This window comes from Gigantopelta aegis, chromosome 6 (assembly GCF_016097555.1).
Source record: "Gigantopelta aegis isolate Gae_Host chromosome 6, Gae_host_genome, whole genome shotgun sequence".
Lineage (NCBI taxonomy): Eukaryota > Metazoa > Mollusca > Gastropoda > Neomphalida > Peltospiridae > Gigantopelta > Gigantopelta aegis.
This window is the reverse complement of record NC_054704.1, coordinates 32877772-32903276: the sequence shown is the minus strand read 5'-3', so window position 1 is coordinate 32903276 and position 25505 is coordinate 32877772. Positions and strand designations below refer to the sequence as shown.

At 37.4% G+C, this 25505-nt stretch overlaps 2 protein-coding genes across 10 annotated transcripts in view; both read left to right on the top strand.

Moving 5' to 3' along the window:
• Nucleotides 1–1356: 1356 nt before the first annotated feature.
• Nucleotides 1357–4148, top strand: LOC121374492 (A disintegrin and metalloproteinase with thrombospondin motifs adt-2-like). The gene is made up of 4 exons (XM_041501590.1): nucleotides 1357–1533; nucleotides 2873–3008; nucleotides 3618–3797; nucleotides 4144–4148. The coding sequence occupies exons 1-4, from the start codon at nucleotides 1357–1359 to the stop codon at nucleotides 4146–4148; spliced, it is 498 nt and encodes a 165-aa protein (XP_041357524.1).
• The window catches only part of LOC121376043 (SCO-spondin-like), a 59655-nt gene continuing 37810 nt past the window's right edge, over nucleotides 3661–25505 (top strand). For 6 of the 9 annotated variants that reach the window (XM_041503817.1, XM_041503822.1, XM_041503821.1 and 3 more), the window contains exons 1-9: nucleotides 3661–3797; nucleotides 4144–4311; nucleotides 4683–4841; nucleotides 5043–5204; nucleotides 11978–12148; nucleotides 16406–16570; nucleotides 19477–19641; nucleotides 20208–20372; nucleotides 21742–21909. In XM_041503817.1, the coding sequence (XP_041359751.1) occupies nucleotides 4263–4311; nucleotides 4683–4841; nucleotides 5043–5204; nucleotides 11978–12148; nucleotides 16406–16570; nucleotides 19477–19641; nucleotides 20208–20372; nucleotides 21742–21909 (1204 nt within the window). In that variant the 5' untranslated portion in view covers nucleotides 3661–3797; nucleotides 4144–4262. The remainder of the gene's footprint in view (nucleotides 3798–4143; nucleotides 4312–4682; nucleotides 4842–5042; nucleotides 5205–11977; nucleotides 12149–16405; nucleotides 16571–19476; nucleotides 19642–20207; nucleotides 20373–21741; nucleotides 21910–25505) is intronic. The other 3 variants (XM_041503815.1, XM_041503816.1, XM_041503819.1) reach the window with 3 other exon arrangements.

The following is a 25505-nucleotide window of genomic DNA, read 5'->3' as shown; positions in this document are numbered from 1 at the left end:
AGACCGATGACTTACCGAAGAAATGAAAGTGGATAACATCTTCTAAACTACTTGACACAGCGTAAGGACAACCGAGTAGTTAAAATTCGATCTTGATGGGAGCCGGTATCGGGCTGCAAACCCAGTACCTACCAGCCTTATGCCCGATGACTTAACCATGACACCACCGAGGCCGGGTTTTTTTCTCCATTATTAGCAAAGGGATCTTTTATATGCACCATCCCACAGACAGGATAGCACATCCCACGGCCTTTGATATAGCAGTCGTGGTGCACTGGCTGAAGCGAGCAATAGGTCAAATGGGCCACTGACGGGAATAGATCCCAGATCGACTGCACACCAGGCGAGCGCTTTACCACTTGGCTACGTCCCGCCCTAGTGACTTTGTTAAAGACTGAAATAAAGGAAATTACAGTTCTACTATGTCATATTATGCGCGTTACACTGAAATAAAGGAAATTACAGTTCTACTATGTCATATTATGCGTTACACTGAAATAAAGGAAATTACAGTTCTACTATGTCATATTATGCGTTACACTGAAATAAAGAAATTACAGTTCTACTATGTCATATTATGCGTTACACTAAAATAAAGGAAATTACAGTTCTACTATGTCATATTATGCGTTACACTAAAATAAAAGATCTTTGAATTTTTTTTTTTTTTTTTTTATCATCCAAAAAGCTTGACATTTTTAAAGACGCTTGGGTAAACCAACCGATTCATTGTTGCGTTTATGCCACTGCGGTTGACTTTTGATTTTTAATTAAATAAATATTTAATTTGGGTTAATTTCCCAAGGGAAGGTATTCCGGGTATCCTTACTCTTTAACACGCTATCACGTAATCTTATCGGCGGAAAAATCAATCCACTTTTCACGGTTATGGGTCTCTTCTGTTTTTAAACTTCATTGTTCAGGCTATTACAAAGCGTGTCGTAGATTTCATCGACACGTCCGAATTAATAAATAAGAAATGTAATTATCGTATCGCTAATTGAATACAATAGCAAATGTACCTTCCGATGAATAATTGATGACCCCCAAACAACACCCATTCCGGTTGTTTAAGATTATAGAAGACTCCTTTCCTTAGATGCAAGGCGATAATTAACCGAAACGGACGGTAATACGTGAATGGCATGGGTCTCGCATCACACATTTTCAGCGAAAGCCGAGGGAAGCGCGCAAATGGCTAACGGTTTATGTTTTTGGGTGATATTTGCTCTGTTTTCGACTTCATTCTGCCTCGACTATAGTAACAAGGTGTATCAATGGACAAAAAGCGCAGAAAGTTACCAGTCTAAAGGGAAAAAGCTGTCTGGCCACTGGTTCTTTATGAGCTGGGTACACATGCCGTCCCAGTGTGCGTATCGGTGTCTGAAGGCCCCCAATTGTCTGTCGTTCAATTATGATGGCTCGAATCGTAAATGTGAACTCAACAGAAAGACTCACTTAGACTTCCCGACTGACTTCGTCGATGTCGCGCAAAGTGAATACCACACTCGTGCTGCATATTCCATCGACCCGGTAAGTTAATTTTCGTCACATAATGACGTCATCATATTAAATTTAATGCGGGATCATTATGACATTTAAGAGGATGGAAACCATATTTAATTCAAACAAACCCTGAACACAGAACGTTTATCTGCTAGATTTTCTTTCACAGCAAATTAAAGATCGTAGACCAGGAATTTAAAATTATATGAAAATAAAATGGGTGAGATTTCGCACATCAAAACGATATAAGGGCTTTTTTTTTCCAATCCAACAAAATGGGTTAGATCTGGGCTCCTGAGACACTCCCACCCCATTAGATCCCCAAAATGTTTGTTTTGTTTAACGACACCACTAGATGACATTGATTTATTAATCATCGACTACTGGATGTCAAACATTTGTTCGTTGAAGAACATATGACAAAGAAGAAAAGCTCAACATTTTCCCATTAGCAGCAAGGAATATTTTATGAATGAATGAATGAATGAATGAATGTTTAACGACACGCCAGCACGAAAAATACATCGGCTATTGGGTGTCTAACTATAGTAAACGCAAATCTAAAGTGAGGAATATTTTATATACACTTTTTGACACACTGCACCAACACAGACACGCAGACCAGACCCTGGAATTTAACGAATTGGTATCACCTGGGCGGACAAATTCCCATTGTGTTTCTTGAATAGCCCTATGACTGTAGTTAATAAATTAGTATGATAGACTTTTCTAAGGAGTAGTTTTTTGATGGATATTACCCTACAAGCATAATGAGGCATGGATAAATTCTTGTACAATATTTTAGGGGTGGGGAAAACAAAAGGTATCATAACTTTTCAACCAAGGAACATAGCCACACAAATTACCACTAAAAATGTTTACATGAAACCACTCTACACACTAATATATGATATGTACAAATTGGTGTAATAATTAGTTCACCAGAGTCAAAAGGTCATGGCATTTTAGTGATTTTAAAAATCCGATACCTTGGCATTAATGGTACTACTGCTTCGTGTATGAGGGATTTATTTCATCTTAACTGTTTATGAGGTGATATTCACCAAAAAGCTAATCCTTAGAAAGTCTATCATACTAATTTATTAACTACAGGCATAGGGCTGTTAAAAAATCACCATGAGACTTTGCCCGCCCAGGTGATACCAATTTCGGCTCTGGCTCATGGACTAAATGTATTAAGATATCGAGGCTGTCAGTCATTAAACTAGCTGAGAAGGCTGTGTAAAAAAGAATTATGTTACACTAGGGACGAAACAGATACCCCAAAATCTACGGGCACAGGAATGGCGATAATTGCAAAAAGAGTTCCATAGAATAGAATGTGAACGAAGAGTTTTTATTACAGGAAGCGTTAGGCCCGTGCGGAGGTGACCCGTGTAACAGCAAGGGCACGTGTTTGGAGACGAGGACGGAACCTGGTGGCCTGGTGGCTCTGTGTATTTGTAACCAGGGATGGGCTGGAGTACACTGTGACCTTGTTGGTAAGTACTAACCACGAAGTAAGCTATATATTTTATAACCTCATTAATAAATAGGAGTATTATACTTTATTACGAAAAATACAGGGCAAATGAAGTTTGTATGATGCTTTAAGAACACAACTTGTTCCTTTTTAGATACATCAACTCCTTGACAAGTGCGCTCTTATATATAACAGTTTCTTTAAACAGGCAAGTTAGATCAGTTGCCGTGTCATATTTGGTCATAACAATAGTTAAAATATTTCATGTCTGGCGGGTGTTAAACAAGTGGAAATTATCAAATGTAGCAAACGATATAGTCAATGATATAACTACAATATTGAGGGTATTTAATAATGTGGGTATTTAATAATGGAAGGTTTCAGTGGGAATCATTTCTTCTTACTCGTGTCCACAACCCATTAGTAACATCCTTATTTACCAGTTAATTACAACGGGCAGTCATTTTAAAAAATGGCCAAGATTATTTCATGACATTTCAAATATTTGTATAAATTTTGACCACATTTCAATTTTTTTAATATAGTAGATATAGACAAGATTACCTTCTTTCTCCGTACCCAGTATCAATAAAACAATACAGTTTCGGAATCCTATTTCATATTTTAGTGGATGCGCCTCAGTGGGGCGTCTGGGAACCGTGGAGCGTATGCTCAGTCTCGTGTGGACAAGGTTGGCACATGCGCAGGAGGACCTGCGAGGACACGGTGAACAACAAGACGATTGACCCTCTCAACTGTTATGGGAAAGACGTCGAATACGAGGCCTGCACGACCAGTACCTGCCCAAGTACGTAACAGTCATTTGATTCAGTTTTATACCGAGATACGACTTTAAATGTGCTAATTAATGATTACCTTTTCAAACTGTTTTCGTGAAACACCACTTTCACAGAATTGCAAGATACTCACTTGACTGGGGTGTACCTCAATATATTAAATTTATGAAAGCACATCTAAATAAATTATTAATTTTTTTTTAATGGAATTTCTTTAGCTAAATAAGTCTGTTGATATTGTGGTTGCTCTTTTTGCTTCAAACCAAATTTCAAATGTTTTTTTTACAATTTGATTGAAGTGATAAAAATATTATTAACCATTTGAAGTTACTTAATTTCTCTTTTTCTCTACTCCAGAATAGGATGATTGGGGTGCATGGGGCGCATGTTCATCTGAAACGTCATGTGGGCGTGGCCACAAAATACGTCATCGAACTTGCACCAATGGCGGTACACCAGGTGTCGATAGATACTGTATGGGACCAACCAATCAGTCTTCGTCATGTATGGATATTAAATGTAAAGGTAAGATACTGTGTCATCAAAGCTGTTATTAAGCAAGTCAATATTTTTATGATCTGCACGTGCAGTTGTTGAGAAGAAATGAAGTGCCCCCTTAAAGAATTAAAAAGAAAGACAAACAACAATTTAAAACACAATGATCAAACAAAATATTTGTTTTTACTCACAATTTTGAATCTGTTGCTAATTAAACAATATTTTGACCTATGGGCCTCAAATTTTCACTGAATGTGAAAAGTGTCCATATAGTAATGGGGGTGAACTATAAAAGATAAAGTCCCAATACGTTTTAAATAATTCCATATTCAGAAGGCTATCGTTTTTTTCCGGACCATCCGATATAATGTTTTTGCTTTAATATTTCCATATTTCAGGTCTTATGCGACTACAGGGAGGAACCGAGTATGGCGAAGGTCGCGTGGAAATCTTCAACAACCTCAACAAGGAATGGGGACTCGTGTGTGCTGACCAGTGGGGGATGTTTGCCGCCGACCTTGTGTGTAAACAGTTGGGACTGCCAGGCGCGTTTGCTGGTACGTTAATTCACATTACTCTATATTATGATTTCAAGATACAATATATTATTGTTTATCAGTGGAATTTGAAGCATTTTAGCTTGACAAGAGTTCAATGCCTACCTCATACAAAGTTTCCAGTTTTATTTCATGTTCAAAGCACTACCTCACAGTCATTGAGAAATATTATCACAAATAAAATCACACATTTGCTTACAGCTGTGACAGACGGCAGATATGGAAATGGTGCTGGAAAGTACAGTATCACCAGCTTGACCTGCACCGGAAGTGAAAGAACTGTTCAGATGTGCAAGAGAAATCCGTGGACTTTAACCACTTCCTGTTCTACAACCAACGGTGCAGCTGGCGTACAATGCAACGGTTAGTATAATACATGTGTATTTTTACTGTTTTAGATTTAGTGACATTGATTCTGGAATAGAGGTTAGGATACTGTAATGGCCTTAATATGACTCTGTCACGGGGATCCTATAATACCCGTAACTGGATGAAACACGATTATCCAAATATCTCTCCTAACTGTATATCTATTAGATCTCTCCGTATCGAGCAGTATTTACCCGAGTGGCTCGTCTAGGTATGATCAGAGATACGATCTTATATACGGTATATATTATTATAGCACGTTTAGTTCACTAGAAAACACAACAAAAACACAATACACCTTGGAATCTGTATTAACCTGCGCTGACAAATGTACTGTCGCAGTAGTTAATTAACAACAACAAATAATAATAACCCAGAACTGATCACTTAATTAGTTAATCTCTAGGTGTCTAGTTTACACAATATGCTAATCACTTCACCGTGACACAACACCCACACGTGTGATAATTGAGAAACGCTAACACACACACGTGTGATAATGGAGAAACGCTTCCAGGGGAACTTAATTAATAAAGGAATTACAACTCTATTCCTAACTGGTTAATTTTAAATTAACCCTTAACTACTCATTCAGTAACCTTGTAACACAGAATTAATACTGGTACCTATCACAATAAAGACAATAACCTACAGTTTACCTAGGTCCTCTAGGATGACTGGTTAAGCTTTTTATAATTATTTAGGACAGTGAGCCTACAGATTACTGCGTCAGATGACCGGCAGCACCGTCTAAATAATATTGGTATAATACAGTATTAAAATATTTAAAGTCACATCAATCACATCAAGGTTATACAACAGAGCAGAAATGATATTTACCAAGTCCAAACGGACGAACGTTCCCTGGAAGCCTTCCTATGTTTCTCCTCGATATATCTAAAATCCTAGCTATTTATTCAAAACCCTCTAAAACAATTAATATCGCCACAGGCGAAAAGAAATTAAGAGCATGTACCGTCACACACACCCACCTCAAAAAGGATATTTCCTCTACTCTAGGAATAGGGAAATATACTACATTAAAACAAAAAGTGCGTTAACCGACGCATCCGGGCATATATAACACATGTAATAATAAGGTGACTACCAGTAATCACACTGAGTCTCTGAGTCCCTGGTATACAAATAAAATATATAAAAACAAAACAGAAATCAAGAATGTCAACACATTATAATAACGTTCAACTTCGGGACAGGGCATCAGCGATTACATTGGATGTGCCCTTGATATGTTCAATGGTAATTGGGTAAGAAGACTCCACCTCAAAACTCTCTGGTTGGTGGCTTTCATTCTGTGAATGAAGGTAAGCGGATTATGATCAGTAAAGACCACCACTTGATGCACTGCCGATTTCACGTAGATCTGAAAATGCTTCAGAGCTTGTACCATGGCCAAAGCTTCCTTCTCTATAGTGGAATAGTTCACCTGGTGTTTGTCAAACTTTTTGGAGAAGAAACTTACAGGATAGTCCAGTCCATTTTCGTCTTCCTGGAACAGCACAGCTCCAGCTCCCACGTCACTGGCATCCACACCCAGCTTGAACGGCATTCGTAGTCTGGTGCTGCCATCACGGGAGACGAGTAGCGCATCTGCTTGAGACGGTTGAATGACTTCTCGCATTCATCTGACCACTGGGACTTCGTTTCCTTCTTTTTCAGTGGCACACGTTTTCCAGGTTTTCTCCGATAGGCATGCTGTCGAATCGGTGTAGCGTTGGGTTCCAAGAATCGGTGTAGCGTTGGGTTCCAAGCGCACATCCTGGCTTAAGGTGTTGGTAATCGTTGGAAGGTTCTGACAAATGGAAACATTGTCTTGTTTCAACGTAGTCAACTTTGCTCGCTGGGAGTTCAAGTCTGCTAGAATCTGGCTGTTGGTTAATTTTCTCTCTGCAGTCTTGACGTCATCACAGGAAATTGAGTGACTCTCAATTTGGACCGGTAGTACTGGAACTATCGGCAGTCTGTCAAAATAACCTTTTAGCAAATTGATGTGACACTACCTACTTTTCCTAACCCTATCAGGAGTGTTTATCACATACCCTGTCTCATTAACCCGTTTGGGACCGAAATACCGGTTCTGTAATGAACCCCGTTTAATGGGAAGGTACAGCAGCACCTTATCCCCTGGTTTAAATTCCCGACTCCTAGTCTTCCTATCAAACACTGATTTTATTTTGCTCTGAGCATGGCTCAGTTGCTTCCTAGCCTTCCTATCAAACACTGATTTTATTTTGCTCTGAGCATGGCTCAGTTGCTTCCTAGCCTTCCTATCTCTAACTCTCTTATTCATTAATACTCCCTTGTCCATATCATAACCTGACATCTGATCCTCCATCTCACCCTCTGTTAACAATGTAGTGCGAGCTGCCAACAATTTTGGATCATCCCCCTGCTCTAGAATTAACTCTTGTCTATTACAAGGTAAATCCCCTCTATCAAACGCAACTGGTTCAATTCCCCTCTGCGGGAGATCAACAGGTTCCACCACATTTAATTCCTCAGTTGAATTATCTACCATTTTACTGATAACCTCATCCACTCCAATTTCATGGCTCACACACGTATCAGACAAATCACAAATATCCTCTGCGTCTCGTGTTACCCCAATGGCCATAGCCCTAGTCATTACACACGCAGGATATCTAATCTCATCAACCTCACTCTCTTCTATTGGTAAAGGGCTGTCTTTAATTAACAATTTGTCACATTTCGGCTGACAACACTGACTAGTCAAATCATTACCCAACAAAACTCCTATGTTTTCAACAGGCAAGTCCTTCACAACACCCATAATGACTGGTCCCGTCACAAACTTCGAACACAAGAAAACGTTATGTAACCGGACAACCATATTTTCTCCAGTAACTGAGGTTAAAGCCAAACTACGGCATGTATCTGAATTTTCAATACCAGCTAAACACTTTGACGTTATAAGCGACTGACTACATCCGGTATCTCTATAGATTGATATTGCCTTAGGACTCAATTCTTGTTTCACATCACAAACCATACCAGTGGACACATACGGGTTTACTTTCTTTGCCATGGGACTAACCAGTAACTCTCTCGCTAACGGAGCTGACCTCACTAAACCGACCACTTGCGCATTATCGCGTTTCCTTTTAAAACAGTCCCCGACAAGATGGTTATCCTTTTTACAGTAACTGCAATGTGGACGAAAAGTTCGTGCATTGGCTGATAATACAGGCTTATCCTTACTTTGCCCAGCAGGTGCATTCCTTGCCTGACTAGCTGACCAACTAGATGACTCTCCCCGATAGTTACTTTCCCGGGAAAACCCTGGCTGAAATTTCTTCTTATCACCCTGTTGTATAGAGCTACCCTGTACTGCCTGAGCTTTGTGTATTAACACGTAGTCATCTGCCACTATGCCTGCCTCCTCTATCTTTTTGACATCACGATCCTCTAAATGAATACGTAAGCTAACTGGTAATCCATTTTTAATGTCCTGTAAGATCAACAACTCCCGTAACTCGGTATATGACTCTACCTGATGAGACAACACCCATTTATCAAACATCCCTGCCTTCTTAGCCACAAACTCACTATAAGACTGACCTTGCGTTTTTCTCAACTCGCTATACCGTAAACGATAATCCTCAGGTCGTAATTCATACGCCCTCAACACTGCCGCCTTAACTAGGTCGTACTGACTTGCTCGCTCATCACTCATTGAATTATAAGCTACACTAGCCTTCCCCTTAAATTTAGACACGGCTAACAATGTCCACTTAGACTGCGGCCAATTTAGCTGCTTAGCGGCCCGTTCAAAAAGTTGGAAGAACATATCTACCTCCTGGTCATCAAATACAGGCACTGATCTATAAGCCTTCGACATGTTAAAACCATTTCCTGCCTCACGTCTAACTTCTTCAGTATTCAACTTTAACTCATATTCCACTTTTAATTTTTCTAACTGGAATTCTCTATCCCTATCTCTCTCTTCTCTACCCCTCTCTTCTCCTTCTCTCTCTCTCTCTCTCTCTCTCTCTCTCTCTCTCTCTCTCTCTCTCTCTCTCTCTATCTATCTATCTTCTTTTTCTCTCTCCCTCTCTCTCTCCCTCTCTTCCCTTTCTCTTTCTCTATCTTCTTTCTCTCCATCCCTCTTCTCTTTCTCTCTCTCTCTCTCTCTCTCTCTCTCTCTCTCTCTCTCTCTCTCTCTCTCTCTCTCTCTCTCTCTCTCTCTCTTTCTCTCTCTCTCTCTCTCTCTCTCTCTCTCTCTCTCTCTCTCTCTCTCTATCTAATGCACGTTCTTCTCTTTCGTACTCAAGCTTTTTAAAAGCTAATTGTTATTCCACATTTAACTCATTTATCTCTATCTCTGGAACAATCTCACTGTCTTCCATAACAGGACTATCACCAAAAACTTCCTGGATAATAATTGTCCTTATATCTCCTAAGGTTTTAGCTGATGTTAAATCAATTTCTCGCTCACCCGCGATTTCAACTAACTCGGCCTTACGTGCTCGCTTAATCTCCACTACACTGAGCATAGGCCTATCCAGCAAATTCTTATCCATGTTTAGATATGACGTACTTATTATTAATTAATGTTCTAGTGAACAACGTTGCTACTTCTAGTTATTTGTAAAAATAATTTATAAAGCCCCCATTTACAAACAATACTTTTTTAAATATGCGTGTCCCGTTTCAGATCCGGGACGAGCACCCCAATTTTCTACTCCTGTCACGGGGATCCTATAATACCCGTAACTGGATGAAACACGATTATCCAAATATCTCTCCTAACTGTATATCTATTAGATCTCTCCGTATCGAGCAGTATTTACCCGAGTGGCTCGTCTAGGTATGATCAGAGATACGATCTTATATAAGGTATATATTATTATAGCACGTTTAGTTCACTAGAAAACACAACAAAAACACAATACACTTTGGAATCTGTATTAACCTACGCTGACAAATGTACTTGTCGCAGTAGTTAATTAACAACAACAAATAATAACAACCCAGAACTGATCACTTAATTAGTTAATCTCTAGGTGTCTAGTTTACACAATATGCTAATCACTTCACCGTGACACAACACCCACACGTGTGATAATTGAGAAACGCTAACACACACACGTGTGATAATGGAGAAACGCTTCCAGGGGAACTTAATTAATAAAGGAATTACAACTCTATTCCTAACTGGTTAATTTTAAATTAACCCTTAACTACTCATTCAGTAACCTTGTAACACAGAATTAATACTGGTACCTATCACAATAAAGACAATAACCTACAGTTTACCTAGGTCCTCTAGGATGACTGGTTAAGCTTTTTATAATTATTTAGGACAGTGAGCCTACAGATTACTGCGTCAGATGACCGGCAGCACCGTCTAAATAATATTGGTATAATACAGTATTAAAATATTTAAAGTCACATCAATCACATCAAGGTTATACAACAGAGCAGAAATTATATTTACCAAGTCTAAACGGACGAACGTTCCCTGGAAGCCTTCCTATGTTTCTCCTCGATATATCTAAAATCCTAGCTATTTATTCAAAACCCTCTAAAACAATTAATATGGCCACAGGCGAAACGAAATTAAGAGCATGTACCGTCACAGACTCATTATCCTGACTGTCTTAAAGAAAGTGGCTGCCATTTTTACTAGAAAAGAAAGGAATATTTATATAATGTGTGAAAAAATCGACAGTAAAACATACAAACCTTACTTCAGATGATTTACGTCTAGCGTAAACATTTCAGTGATTTACTCATGACGGGTGCCACCGGTAGGGAAGGATATGTTCATCTTTCGTAAAGACCTGCTATCAATACAGTTATCACAACCGTACTTATTCCAATCAGCTCAGTCCGATGCTAGTTTTGACTTATTAAACTAGTCTGGGAGTGGCAGTCTTCTTTGTGACGGTACAAGAATGACGGAAGTCCTCAGTAAAGGATCTTCTCTGGAGTGGCTGTCCTCGTATAGACGAGGCACTAGATAGAGATTCATTGAATTAAACACTATTTTGCCAAATGTCCATTCGTCTCTGCATTGTGCAAACATACAGCCCTGATTACGTATTACGGTTTTGTCGTTCAGATTGTAATGGTTCTAGAGTTAAGTAATTAGTAACCAAGGCGGGAATCTGACCTTGAAGTCTTCCTAGAGTAATAAGTCTTATTATTTATACTCGTTGGAATAAATTAAATATCTGCCAGTTCTATAGCGGCCTATTTATTTTCTATACTAGCACTAGCGTAGGCATAGCGGGCATGGAAAAGTCACTTTAATTTTAAAAACAAAATCAAGCGGTATCATCATTACGTTTATGTGAACAATAAAAACAAAATCCTTACTTTTAGAACTTAATCACCGTATCCTTCAACATAATTATGATTTTCGTTATGTCGTTCAGATCAAAATATTAAATGTTATCCGTAGTTTGAATGCTTGAAAAGCAGCAGAAAAGGCACCAGGACAGGGTTAAATGGGGGTCAATATATAGAAAAGGAACTTAGAGAGTGACTTAAAATAATTATAGCACTACAACAGGATTAAATGTTAGTACTCCATAATATTATGGTAATAGCTTAAACTGCTTCCAATAAACAAAGTTAGCTGAGCAGTTAATCACTCTCCTTATTTTTTTCATAGCGAACTCTGATTATTAAAGTAAAGACTTATATTGATGTATAATGTTCACAACGTAATATATTTTCCCAAATTGTTATGATATGATATTGAATTTGGAATCGCCCAGTGAATGGAGTTTGGTCTCTGTGGGGCTCGTGGGGCAGTTGTTCCGTTACGTGTGCAGACGGCATCGAGCAGAGAACGCGCCAATGTGACCATCCTCCAGTTCTGCACGGAGGGAAACCTTGTCCGGGAGACGCGCTTCAGACTAGACCGTGCACTCTGCCGCTATGTCCAGGTGAGTTACGTCCCTTATTGTTACTCTCTGTGGCATATATTTCCGTCTGGTCTTTTTTTTTTAATTAATCAAAAGTGCAGAAAAAAGTTTAATGTTTTTGCCATTCCAATGTTAGGTTTTGCTAGTTTCATTTAGATGTCAAATATATCAGTTAATTATTATAAATGTTAAAAGCAATACTTTAGCTAACTGACTTGTTAAAATATTGTCATAAATATAATTAATTATTAATAGAAATGGGAACGTTTAAGTGGATACTGGATCTTGTAGTAACCATGGGAGCTTATGGAACATACCACTCGCTTTCTCTAATAAAAAAACAGGTTATGGTTATGCTCTCATTAATATATAATTATCAAGTAACCAATATATTTGTCAACATTATTAATTTGCCTTTGCTGTGGAATTTATTAAAATATACTTTATTTAAATTATCTAATTTACTATTTTATGTGTGTATGTTTTTATATATATATATATATATATATATATATGTGTGTGTGTGTGTGTGTGTGTGTGTGTGTGTGTGTGTGTGGTGTGTATATATATATATATATATATAAACATACACAATTATTATTCACTGAAGTTGTTATTAACCTGAAAGTTAATATTCTTCAAAATTATTCTGAAATTGTTTTGATGAAGGGTTTCTTTTAAAGGTAGAAATAAACTGCTAATATATTCAGTACCATTGCATGTCTGGGGTGGAACACAACAATGCATTTGCATGCAAACAGTTTACCATTAACACTGAAAGCACAAAGCCACCATGCCATATGCTTCGGTATCAATTATTAACAATAAAATACAGTTCTGTAAAAAAAAAACCCAAAAAAACATCCCACAATATCTAAAAAAGATAACTAGCAGTTTTGTTACAATTTTTTTTAGTACGCTCGTATGTGGATTGTAATAACATAATTTGGACTCTTTGTGTACAGAGATACCACTCTATGTATTGCTAATTGTCATTTAAAATTATTAGACATTCATGTATTATAAAAAACTTAAATGTAGTGTTGTTTAATTGCAGATTAAAGGTCGAATACAGATTCTCTTAAAAGACAAAAACCAGTGCTGTTTTGTGTATTTAAAAAAATTAATGTATTGTATTTGTCTTGTATTCTTTTTATGTCAAATTAGTAATCCAATATGTTTTACATCAAACAGAAATGTAATGATACTTTTATTATAAATGAATACTCATGTATTACAATGAAAAAAAAGTAGTTATATTTCTTTAAAAGCAAATTGATAATTAAATAGGTATTACATTTTAAAAAGGCTGTACTAATTGTAGCAATAGTAATTATCTCTGTTTTACATCAAACAGAAAAAGGAAGTCTGTTTGGTGTTTCTGCAGTACATTAATAGTCAGAGCTGTTTTATTCCAGAACAAAATGTAGTGTCGCATTATAATTGTAAAGTAATAGTCAATCAAATGCCCATTCGACTCTGAACTATGCAGAGATAGGTCTTGATCACGGATAACGATTTTGTTCCAATGTAACTCGAAAAGAACAATGCTGTTTCCATTGCATTGATTGTATTATGTGACATGTGTGTCTATAAAGTTTAATATACCTTGACCCATATAATATATAAATATACGACTTTGGATCTATACTTTTTAATGGCTTTGTCGTTGAAAGAAAATTAGTAGTGCTATTTTTATTGCAACTGAACAGTCAAACATGACCTATGAACGACATTGCAAACTTTATTGCATGTAGTACTAGTATATTATTATTATTATTATTATTATTATTATTAGCATGCAATGTAGTTTGCCTGGCTTTTGAAGCACTCGCCGTTTATTGGAGCACGATGGTAGAACTATTTCCAACACGGATTATGAAATGCTTGTTTCTAGGCACCAGCTCGTGGATGGCCTGGGGTGCGTGGAGTGCGTGCGACGTGACCTGTGGGTCAGGCTTGCAGACACGAACTCGAGGCTGCGACAACTCCACGGCTACAGACTGGTGCATGGGCAATGCTACGGAAACGCAAAGCTGCAGTTTTGACACCTGCGCTGGTATGCCAACAACAACCACACCATAGACTTAGTACTGAACAGATGGCGCTTAGTTTGCAAATGGTTTTTAATAGCATGTTTAGGTGTCATTTTGAGTTGGCGTATTTAAACAAGTAACTTTTTTGTGGTATAAATGTTTCATAATTTCAAAATATTTCCCACAAAGCCTAACGTAAGCTAATTATTGGTATATGTAGCCAAATTGGCTTGAATTCGGTTTTGATGATTGTTGTGTTTTCATATAGTTTTATATTTGTATTTTAATATAGTATAATCTTTTTATGAAATATTATTTTAAATTCTTTTACAAGGAATAATGGTGTATAAATGGAATAGATGTTTAGGCTTTTAGGATTAAGTTCGTCATATTAGTGCGCGAAATAGTTCCTGTATCTCAGCGAGGACCTCAATTCCGCTCATTTCATGTTAACCTCGTTTTCGTGGTTATATCCATTTAAGATTAAAGTACGCTGCTCTGGACAGACACACCTCATCTATCTGGAATGTCTGTCCAGGACAGATCTTAACTGTTGGTTGCTAGACAGAAGTCGGTATAGTTGCCTTGCATTTCCCCACTGATCTGTTAAAACTCACTCTGGGTGGAGCCAGTATTGGGATGCAAACCACAAAGTTTATTATATTTTATACTCAGTAATTTCGACTATTTTAAAAAAGAATACTACACGAGTTGCCGTTAGATAACAATTATCTTGCAACGAGTTGTTACGTATCTAACGAGCGAACAATGAGTTGGAAGATAACTGGTATTTATCGTACACGAGTGTGGTATTTGTTTCTTACATATCCTCTGAAACCAGGTTAAAAAGAAATTTAAAAGTATTTCCAACTAAAACATATTTACGACGTTCGTGCTTGCAATTGTATGATCCAGAGAAATACATTTTTGTTGTGCTTATTTCATTAGCGACTGGGTCATTTCCGTTGAGCTGCCAATCAGATGTCTTTAAATCAATATCAACATCAGTTGAAGATCACGATGTAATATAAAAACATTTCACAGAGTGTTCTGTTCCATGGATTTTAAAGGGACATTCCCGAGTTTGCTGCATTGTAAGATGTTTCCGACCAATAAAATATTTCTACGTTTAAACTTACATATTGAATATATTTTCTTGTTTAGAATATCAGTGTCTGTATATTCAATGTGTTTCTGGTCGTCTTAATAAAACTGGATTTTGTCTTCAAATAATTTCGTACGTACGAAAAAATCTGTTTTAGGAAATAAAATGAAATTTAACCTAGTACAAATATTAGAACGATCTGAAAGACACGTGTTTAATATACAATGTAATTACAGTTGTCAAAAAGTCTGTTAGTCGATAACATCTTAAACATTTCAGCAAACTCAGGAATGTCCCTTTAAAAAGTCTTAATTCCATCTTCAGTAACGTCTGGACCCTCGACAGAATCTGTCACCAAGTACGTTGTAACATCAGTAATCTTTAGAACAGCCTAAACAAAGTATAGGTCTATGTATTATTCGAAAGTAAAAAAAAAATAGACGAAAAAAAAATTGTGCTTAAAGAAGTGATTGAATTTGGTAATAAAAAAATAAAATAAAATAAAATAAAATAAATAAAAAAATAAAAAAATATATAAATAAAAATAGTAGGTATGGAGATAAACTGTGCCAATATAACGTTAGTGTGGTTCCGCTTTAATATAATAAGATACCCTGTAAATATATTTTTATATTTCTATATCTCTAATTTACAACACTGATCAAAGCCAAATATATTATATATATATTTTATGTTACATTTCTATTTCTTTAGCAACATTTAATTACTATATTTGGAAATGTTGCAAAATGTTCATTAGTAAAGTTTGAAATGATTGGCTCATTGCAAGCCTCGGTTTCATAAAGCGCCATTTGCAATCTGCTGCTGTCATCTCCTGAATGTATTCACCTTCTTCAGCACGTCGTGTGATTTAGTGCATGGAGAGAAAAATCTCGTCTAGTGTTCTGTATGTGCATGTGTTCACTCACAGACTTCCTGTAATCACTGCATGGACAGTAAACGAAGATCACCGCACTGCTCCAAATCACCATCTTGTGACTGACAGAATGGGGGATAAGTCTAAGACAAGGTGCGTACACGTCGCTTCCACAGCGGGGAACACCGTTACAGTGGGAATGTAGCAATGCATGTAGAAATTTTGAAATAAATCTTCATCATCGATGTATACTGCTGTAGTTGACGGTGTCTGGATGACGTGGGAGTCGTGGTCACCGTGTTCGGAGACGTGTGGCGAAGGGACGCAGACGAGAAGTCGATCGTGTAAAGGTCCTTTCCATGGTGGTAGAGAATGTCTGGGAAGTCAGATGCAGACTCAAGCTTGTCAAGACAAAGCTTGTCCAGGTAGGTTATTTTGTGTATTGTTTACAGTATGTGTATTGTAAACAGTATTGTGTATTGTAAACATCATTGTTTAGAGTATGGTGTATTGTTTACATTATGGTGTATTGTAAACAGTATTGTTTCCAGTATGGTGTATTGTAAACAGTTTGGTGTATTGTTTACAGTATCGTGTATAGTAAACAGTATTGTAAACAGTACTGTTTCCAGTATGGCATATTGTAAAGAGTTTTGTGTATTGTTTACAGTATTGTGTATTGTAAACAGTATTGTGTATTGTAACTAGTATTGTAAACAGGTGTGTGTATTGTAAACAGTAATCTGCTGTATACAGTATTGTGTATTGTTTATAGTATTGTGGTAATTGTTTACAGCATTTGCTGGTGTATCATTAACTGGTCTTCCATAAAAGCAGAAGTTACTTTTTAATTGACGGTACTAGCGGTTATCACTTTAACTTTCAAATATTGGATTTGTTACACTCAAGACAGGATTCGCTATAAATACACTAAAACTAATTTTAATAAACGTTAATTAATTAAGTTTCTCTTTTAAATAATACAATGTACTTGTAAACATATTAATTCACTTATTATTTGATTTGATGGTTTTGAGATGGAGAAAGTTTTTTTTTTAATTTGAAATTGTTATTTAATCTTCCATAATCATTTCAATAGTCGAGTGAGTGGCATAATGTGACATTGATAAAATACAAATTAAACTATATACCCCCCCACTACCAAAGAAAACCTTCACAAAAAACGTCTCCCTGACCCAGCATTAAATTTAGTAAACTGATCTGGGAGTGGAAGTACTCTTTGTGCAAGAAGGATGTATTGTCCAGTAAAGGATCTCCTCGGGAGTGGCTGTCCTCCTATAGACGAGGCATTAGGTAGCGATTCATGGAGTCAACCACTATTTTGCCAGATGCCTATTCTACTTTGCATTGTACAGAGATGATCGCGGACAACGGTTGTCTCGTTCAGATTCTGAAACTAAAATCATAGCTTCTACACAATCACATTAACTGACACCTTTCTGGTTCGATAACAAAAAATATTATTCGAAATTGACATTCCGGTTGAAAATTGAATTTATTCAGAATTGTTTCCTTGATAAACCTACCAATCTAGTTTTGAAGAATATTGTAATAAAACGTCTTATATTGTTATCAAATAGTCACTATAGCTAGTTCGAAGTTATGAATAAAATCTTAAAATGTCCAACAAATTATGATACTAACAATTATAACAATATTCGTTCTACTCTGTATGTAGAAATAATATCGAGAAATAGAGTTTTTAAAATATAACTAACTATCAATATCAATGTAATACTATCAATGGTTATAGATGTGGTAGCTTAGTTATTTGGTATTTTTTGCGATTATTCTTTTATTTCAACTTTTACGTCGATATGGTGTTTGCACTGACACCAACAAAGTGTAACGTATATCAAGATATGGTGCATACACAGTTATAACTTGCTGTCCACTTCAATAATAATACCAACAAACAAAAAAATTGTTTCAGCTTGATTAATTTGTTCTATAATGTAGAAAGAATATTGCATGTATTGGACTCGGATTGTTTTGAGTGTAGTTATTTCATAGATAACAATTATACATACAGTTTTATTTTTCAAAAGCTGCTATTATAAGTGGTTTTGCTTTGGTGGTTTTAAAGTATATGATGACAACTAGTTCTGCATTTGGTGGTCATTTGAAATATTTGATAACATAATTTTATGTGGCTTTGCTTATAGTGGGTTTAAAGAATAAGATGACAACTAGTTCTGCTTTTGGCGATATTTTGCAATAATTTGATAACATAGCTGATTTTATTGTATGGTAAGTTTGAAGTATATTAACAGCACTGTAACAGTTATATGCTGATGGTCATTTAAAATAATTTAATAACACGGTTGGCTTTAAAGAATATGATGATAACTAGTTCTGGCTTTAACAATCATTTGAAGGAATCTTGTCACATAGCTAACTGCTTATCGTGATGAATTTAAAGATGAACCTAACATCTAATAGTTGTATTATGTAACACGTCAAGCTTGCTTATGGTGTTCATTTTAAAGAAATGTGTGTTTGAAAGTTGAAACAAAATAGATTTCTTTTTAGAGATTAATAATGAAGTTACCCCAGTTTAAAGACCTGACCAAGATTTCTTTCAATATTTTTAATAAATAGTATGCTTTTTGGCATTAATAGTAACACAAATAAAAATTAAAGTTTGTTTTGTTTAACGACACCACTAATGCACATTGATTTATTAATCATCGACTACTGGATGTCAAACATTTGGTAATTTTAACATAGTCTTGAAGAGGAAACCCACTACAGTTTTCCATTAGAAGCAAAGGATCTTTTGTATGCACCATCCTACAGACAGGATTGCACATTCCACGGCCTTTGATATACCAGTCGTGGTGCATTGGCTGGTACGAGAAATAGCGCAATGGTCCCACCGACGAGGATCGATCCCAGCTATCCCAGATCGACCGCGCATCAGCCGAGCGCTTTGCCACTGAGCTACGTCCCGCTTTTCACATAACAATACTATTTTAAAACAGATTAATTTCAATGGTACCTTACATTTTGTTTCAATTGATGGATTATTTTGGGAGGAAGGTTGTTTTGCTTTTTATAGCCTTGTCGCTAACAGTGTTTTAGCTATTTTGCTTACAGTCTCGTTTGTAAAGGTTTACAGTTACATTTATTAAAAGGGTGAGGAGTTGTACGTCTCTCTCTCTCTCTCTCTCTCTCTCTCTCTCTCTCTCTCTCCTCTCTCTCTCTCTCTCTCTCTCTCTCTCTCTCTCTCTCTCTTAGCTGACTTTGCTTACAGTTGTATTATAAGAAAAGCGACTTGTTTTTAGCTAGCTTTGCTTGTGTGTCGCAGTTGATGGCTCCTGGGATATGTGGCAGACATGGGGCGCATGCTCCGTGACCTGTGGTGGAGGTCAGCGAAAACGGCAGCGCAAATGCAACCAACCTTTGAACGCAGGCTCCGACTGTGTTGGAAGCGCTATCGACGTTGCTATCTGTAACACTAACCCTTGTCCAAGTGGGTCTTGGGTTTGGCGCAGAGTTTCTTTTCTAGACATTGCATCGTGTAGTTAGAGCACTGCTTCTTGCTTTATCTAGGCATTCCAATAAGACTGTGTTTTTATTAGTAACGATGGGTCCAATGTCAGTATCACATTTACTTTAATTATAAGTGGAGTTAAAGCAGTAATATGTTTTTTTATTATTTGTTCAGCTTAACATCTAAAATTTATTAAATCTAAAATTTATAACATTTTTATATGCAAGATGTATTTCAAAAATAAAAGTAAATAATTATTTACTTTTTAATACATAACTGCCAGAATATTACTTTATTTTAACACATCATATCTATATAAAAAAAACTAAAAGCATGCTATTGTATGACTACGTCATAGCTCCATAGAAGCAGCTAACACCTGTTTGTAGTTTGCAGTGTAGATTTTTATCACCTTGTGTAGTCAAAGAGATGTTGCAGAACACGCAAAAACCCACTGGCTTAACTGCTATGACGTCATTGCCTAAATGAAAAGTTTTGCCAACTGAAAATAACCTTTTGGAGCAACTGAAACTTTGGTTTTGTAGTTGACGGCTATTGGCGCCACTGGCTCGAGTGGGGTCCATGTAACGTGACCTGTGGGGGAGGTCGGCAGAAACGGGAACGTGTGTGTGTTGAACCCCAATATGGCGGAAAGGCATGCAGCGGTGCCGCCGTAGAATGGAGGGATTGTGGCACTAACAACTGCCCAGGTAATGCCCTGAGTTCATGTCGCGTCTGGATCCTGATTTTATGTTAAAGGTTGCAGGTGCCACATTAATTTTTCTTTTCTTTTGTTTGACATTCATTTGGGATAAACAACGACAAATAATCAATTCCATACTTAATAGTTGCAAATTAAATTGCAATGTGCTGCCACTGGGCATAAACAGTTGCATCCTCAAGGATATTTGGATAAACGTATGAGTAGTCGTTGTGTGCAAATTGACGTCATGCGTTTAACGCTAATCGTTATTCTTATTACTTTTAAACTATTATTATTGTTATTATTATTGTTATTATTATTATTTATTATTATTATTATTATTATTATTATTATTATTATTATTATTATTATGACCATGTGGCTGCAGGTAAAGTTTACATTTTCGAACAAATAATTTGTGGGGTTGTTTTTCTGCGGGAAGCTGCAATGTTATGCTATCCAGAGCCCTGATAATCTTTTAGTAACATAGCATTGTTAGATAATGCATGAAACATATTTAGTTTTGTTTTGTGTGCTTTGATGTCAGTCTTTAGAAGCGATAATATTTACGCACTGTGCAGCCCGAACGGACGCGCTGCAACATACCGCTGCGCAACATGTGCGTAGGTGCTGCTTTGTGTCACTGCAAAGGTTTATCCCAGTAGTATTTAGTGGTATTTATGACATGGCATTAATTTAAAAAAAACAATTGGTGTTGTTTTGTGCCACCATTTTATCTACTGGTTATATATTATTATTTTGTATGTACGTTTGTATAATTTATATGCAAACTCTCACATACAAAGAAACAAAAGCGTCTGTATTTGTGATTGTGTGTGTGTATGTGTGTGTGTGTGTGTGTGTGTGTGTGTGTGTGTGTGTGTGTGTGTGTGTGTGTGTGTGTGTGTGTGCCCCTTACTGATACCTATACCATTAATCAAAACCATAACCACTGCAATGTTTGAGCGATCAAATTGCAAAATTTCTAATAACAATTCTCTCTCCTCTCTCTCTCATCTCTCTCCTCTCTCCTCTCGCCTCTCCTCTCTCTCTCTCTCCCACTCTCTCTCTCTCTCCATCTCTCTCTCTCTCTCTCCGCCGCACTCTCTCTCTCTTCTCTCTCTTCCCTCCGCTCTCTCGTCTCTCTCTCTCTCTCCTTTTCTCTCTCTCCTCTCTGTGTGGTTCTTGTCTCTCTGTCCCCTCTCCTCTCAGTATGTCAGTGTGTGTTTGTGTCTGTCTGGTCAGTTATGTCAGTCTGTCTGTCTGTCTTTCTGGTCTTTATTCTTTATTCTATGGGGAATTCCTAGACTGGTTTCAACAACAGTCTTGGAACGATCAAGTGTGATCCTGCTATTAATCCTTGTTGAATGTTGCAGTGGATGGTCACTGGATGGACTGGGGACAATGGGGCACGTGCAACGTTTCGTGCGGCGGAGGCATACAGAAACGTAGTCGCGAGTGTTACCAAGGGCAACACGGCGGAATTGACTGTGTTGGTGGACTTCCTGAAGAAGAACGACAGTGCAACACGCACAAATGTCCAGGTATTAAAGTGACCACATGTATTATTCATTCATTCGTTCATTTATTCATTCATTCATTTGTTCGTTCATGCATTCATTCATTCATTCGTTCGTTCGTTCGTTCGTTCATTCATTCATTCTTACATTCATTCTTACATTCATTCATCCATTCATTCATCCATCCATCCATCCATCCATCCATCCATCCATCATCATCCATCCATCCATCCATCCATCCATCCATCCATCCATCCATCCATCCATCCATCCATTTAACTACCCACCGACCAGCCTAAAGGTAAACATCTAACAGACCACCCACACATCCATCCATCTATCCATCTATCGACATAACCACCCACCAACCAACCGGAAGAAAATTATCCACTGAACATGCATGCATCCATCCATTCACATGTCAATCTATCCATCCATCCACCTGTCCATCCATCCATCCACCCACCTGTCTATCCATCAATCCATCCTTCAAACCATCCACCTGTCCATCCATTAGTCCATCCACCTGTCCATCCATCAATCCATTCACCTATCCATCCATCCATACATACATACATACATGCGCGCATGCATCCCTTAATCCGTCTATACTTACAGCGAGAGACGCACACACAGATACACACACTGACACGCACACAGGTACACATACACACACACACACACACACACACACAACAAACATACACACGAGAGCGAGATGAGGAGAGAGAGCGAGGAGAGAGAGAATATTGACGAGAGAGAAGAGAGAGAGAGAGACGAGGGTTAGAGAGAGACCAGAGAGAGAGAGAGGTACACACAATACACACAAACATACACACTGACGCAAGCACACAGACACACTCATCCAGACACACACAACACACACACACACCACACGCGCACACACAGAGAGATACGCACACACATAAACACAGACACACATACATATAAATACACATATACATATATACAGAGAAAATATACACCACACATACACAATTCACGCAGGCAACAACAACATGTATACATACACACCCACCAAATATCAATCACATACCTATAACAAACATTTGTCCATAAACACAACAATATGGAGGGTAAAGAAATTAATATATCAAAATAACAATGAAATATTTTTTCATCAATACCAATTTAAAATTATTTCAGCAAAACCCCCCCCCCAGTTAAGTAACACGGTTCCTAGTACAATGTTTATTGTTTATTTTTATATAGTTGTTTAAATTACCGAAGAGTATGTTACACATTGCATAAGAAAACGAAGATATAGACTATATAATGACATATCAAAGTTAAGAGACTAGAATACAATGAAACCGAAGATATACTATATACTAACATAGTAACGTTAAGAGACTAGCTATAGAAAGTGATATTGTAGTATCAATTCTGAAAAAACACCACAAGTAAAAATCCGTTCTGCGACCCCCGCTAATTTCTCCCCTTATGACTTATACAACCCCCTAACATACACCCACTATGCACATCTTCGTCTGCCATCACAAGGGGAGCGCTCTCTCGGTTTATGAACCCTCATTTTAGGAATGTTACTATTTTCTCCATTTAAAAAATTACTAGGTATTAGTAATAGTAATGGCAGCAGCAATAATAGTAGATAGTTGGTAGTGGTCGATGCTAGTCTTGTAGAAAAATCGTCCGTAGTAGTAATCGTAGTTTGTAGGGGACTAGTGGTTCGTCGTAATAGTAGTAATAATAGTAGCAGTCGTAGGTTTGTAGTGTTAGTAATAATAGAAGTGTTTAGTAGTGCGTGCAGTGGTGGTTAGTAAGAGTTAGTACGTTTTAGTGGTAGTAGTGGTGCCCCTGCCGGGTGGTCCCGGTCACGTGGTGGTAACCCGCTAGTAGTAGTCAGTCGTGCGGGGGGTCCTGGTTGGTAGTAATAGCAGTAGTAGTAGGGTAGTAGGTGTGAGATACCCGTGTGGTGGCTGTGTGGGGTCGGTGGTGGTAATTGTAGTAATACTAATAGTCAGTAGTGGCCCAGTAGTGGTGGTGTGGTAGTAGTATAGTAGTAGTAGTGTAGTCGCTAGATGTAGTAATAGTCATGTAAGTAGTAATATGTCAGTAGTTCCCGTCCCCCCTTCGGTGGTAGTGGAACTAGTAGTACGTTGGGGTCCCGGTAGTGGTAATGTCAGTCAGTAATTGCCTTGTAGTGTTAGTAGTAATGTTAGTAGTAGTTAGAAATAGTAGTAGTAGTAGTAGAGTCCAGGAGAGTAGTAGTAGTAGTAGTATGATTGTAGTGTGGTAGTAGTTCGTAAGTATTTACCCGTTTTACGTAAAATAGTCTATGTGAATTAGATAACGATATTAATTGTGATCCCCTCTTAATATGGTTTACTTTTTGTTATGTTTTGTGAAATGGTTTATGAAATGTCCATGCTTACCTTTTCAGTGGAATTAATTAATTTTACATACTGTATCACTACCCCTATATCTTTGTCAGCTTTAAAATGATTGAGCTAAACCAGAGAATTATGTTTAGCCGAAGCTACGGCAGCTGCATTAACAACGAGACTTTTTTAATGTGTGTAAGAGCGCATGTTTAATTAGGACACGATGTGTTGTTCTACAGTACCAGAAATATGAAACTAGAAAAGTGGTTCGGGAGAGCGGAAGCATAGGTAAATCGGTCACGGCATTGCGCCGCGCTACAAACTGCAAACACAGAAAGTGTTGATGCTCTGCTTTTACGGGGTGTTTTTTCCAAGGTAACTTCTACTGAAGAGAACCAATGTGGCACAGGCCTTCTTCTTTCTTGCGCAAAATGTTAACTTATTAATCATTCCCAACACGATAATAAACATAGGGGGGTAATTTGGCTGCCCTTTGACCATTTTCGGGGACCGTGTTTAGGGGTATTTCGGTCTTTTGGATCGTAGAAACATTTAGCCCAAATGTATGTTCATTAAAAAAACGTCAGTTGGCGATAAAAATTGGTTAGGGGTAATGTAAGGGTCTACATTTGAGTATATGGAAGGTCGAGCTCTCCCTGTACCACTTTGGAAATCACGGCATATTTCCACGAATAATAAGCCCTTAAAAACTTTGGTATGGTAACAAAAATAGGTTTAACGAAGAAGACCCAGGAAAACTCTTTGTTAAAAACTGCCAATACCCACCGTCATTGCCTGCCATTTTGTCCACAACCCTTTTTTGTTTGGTCTTGATTGAAGCTTGTCAGTGGAAAATGCTGTGCCAATTGCAATTTGTCCAGTACTCTCGTAAAACCAAAAGATTGTAACACAGATGTTGATAGAACTCTCGAACTGATTTACCGAGTCCATTTTTTAGTTATGAAGAGTTCAATTGTGTGAAACAGACAGGTCTCAAATTATGATCAGTCATACATTACGAACTTTGTTAATTTAATTTGCAGTTCCAGCAGTTACATAAAAGTATTTTGAAATATATTGCGCAATTGAATGTGTCAATACAGGTGTCACGCCCTCCATATTAGATTTCCAAATTTAAAATAAACCCAAATTGCAAAAATGACCAGCAAAACGATTATGAATCCCCGTTTGGTGACATTATAACCCAATTTATTTCTAACCTTTTCGTTTAAGGACTCCGCATGTCTTATTTTA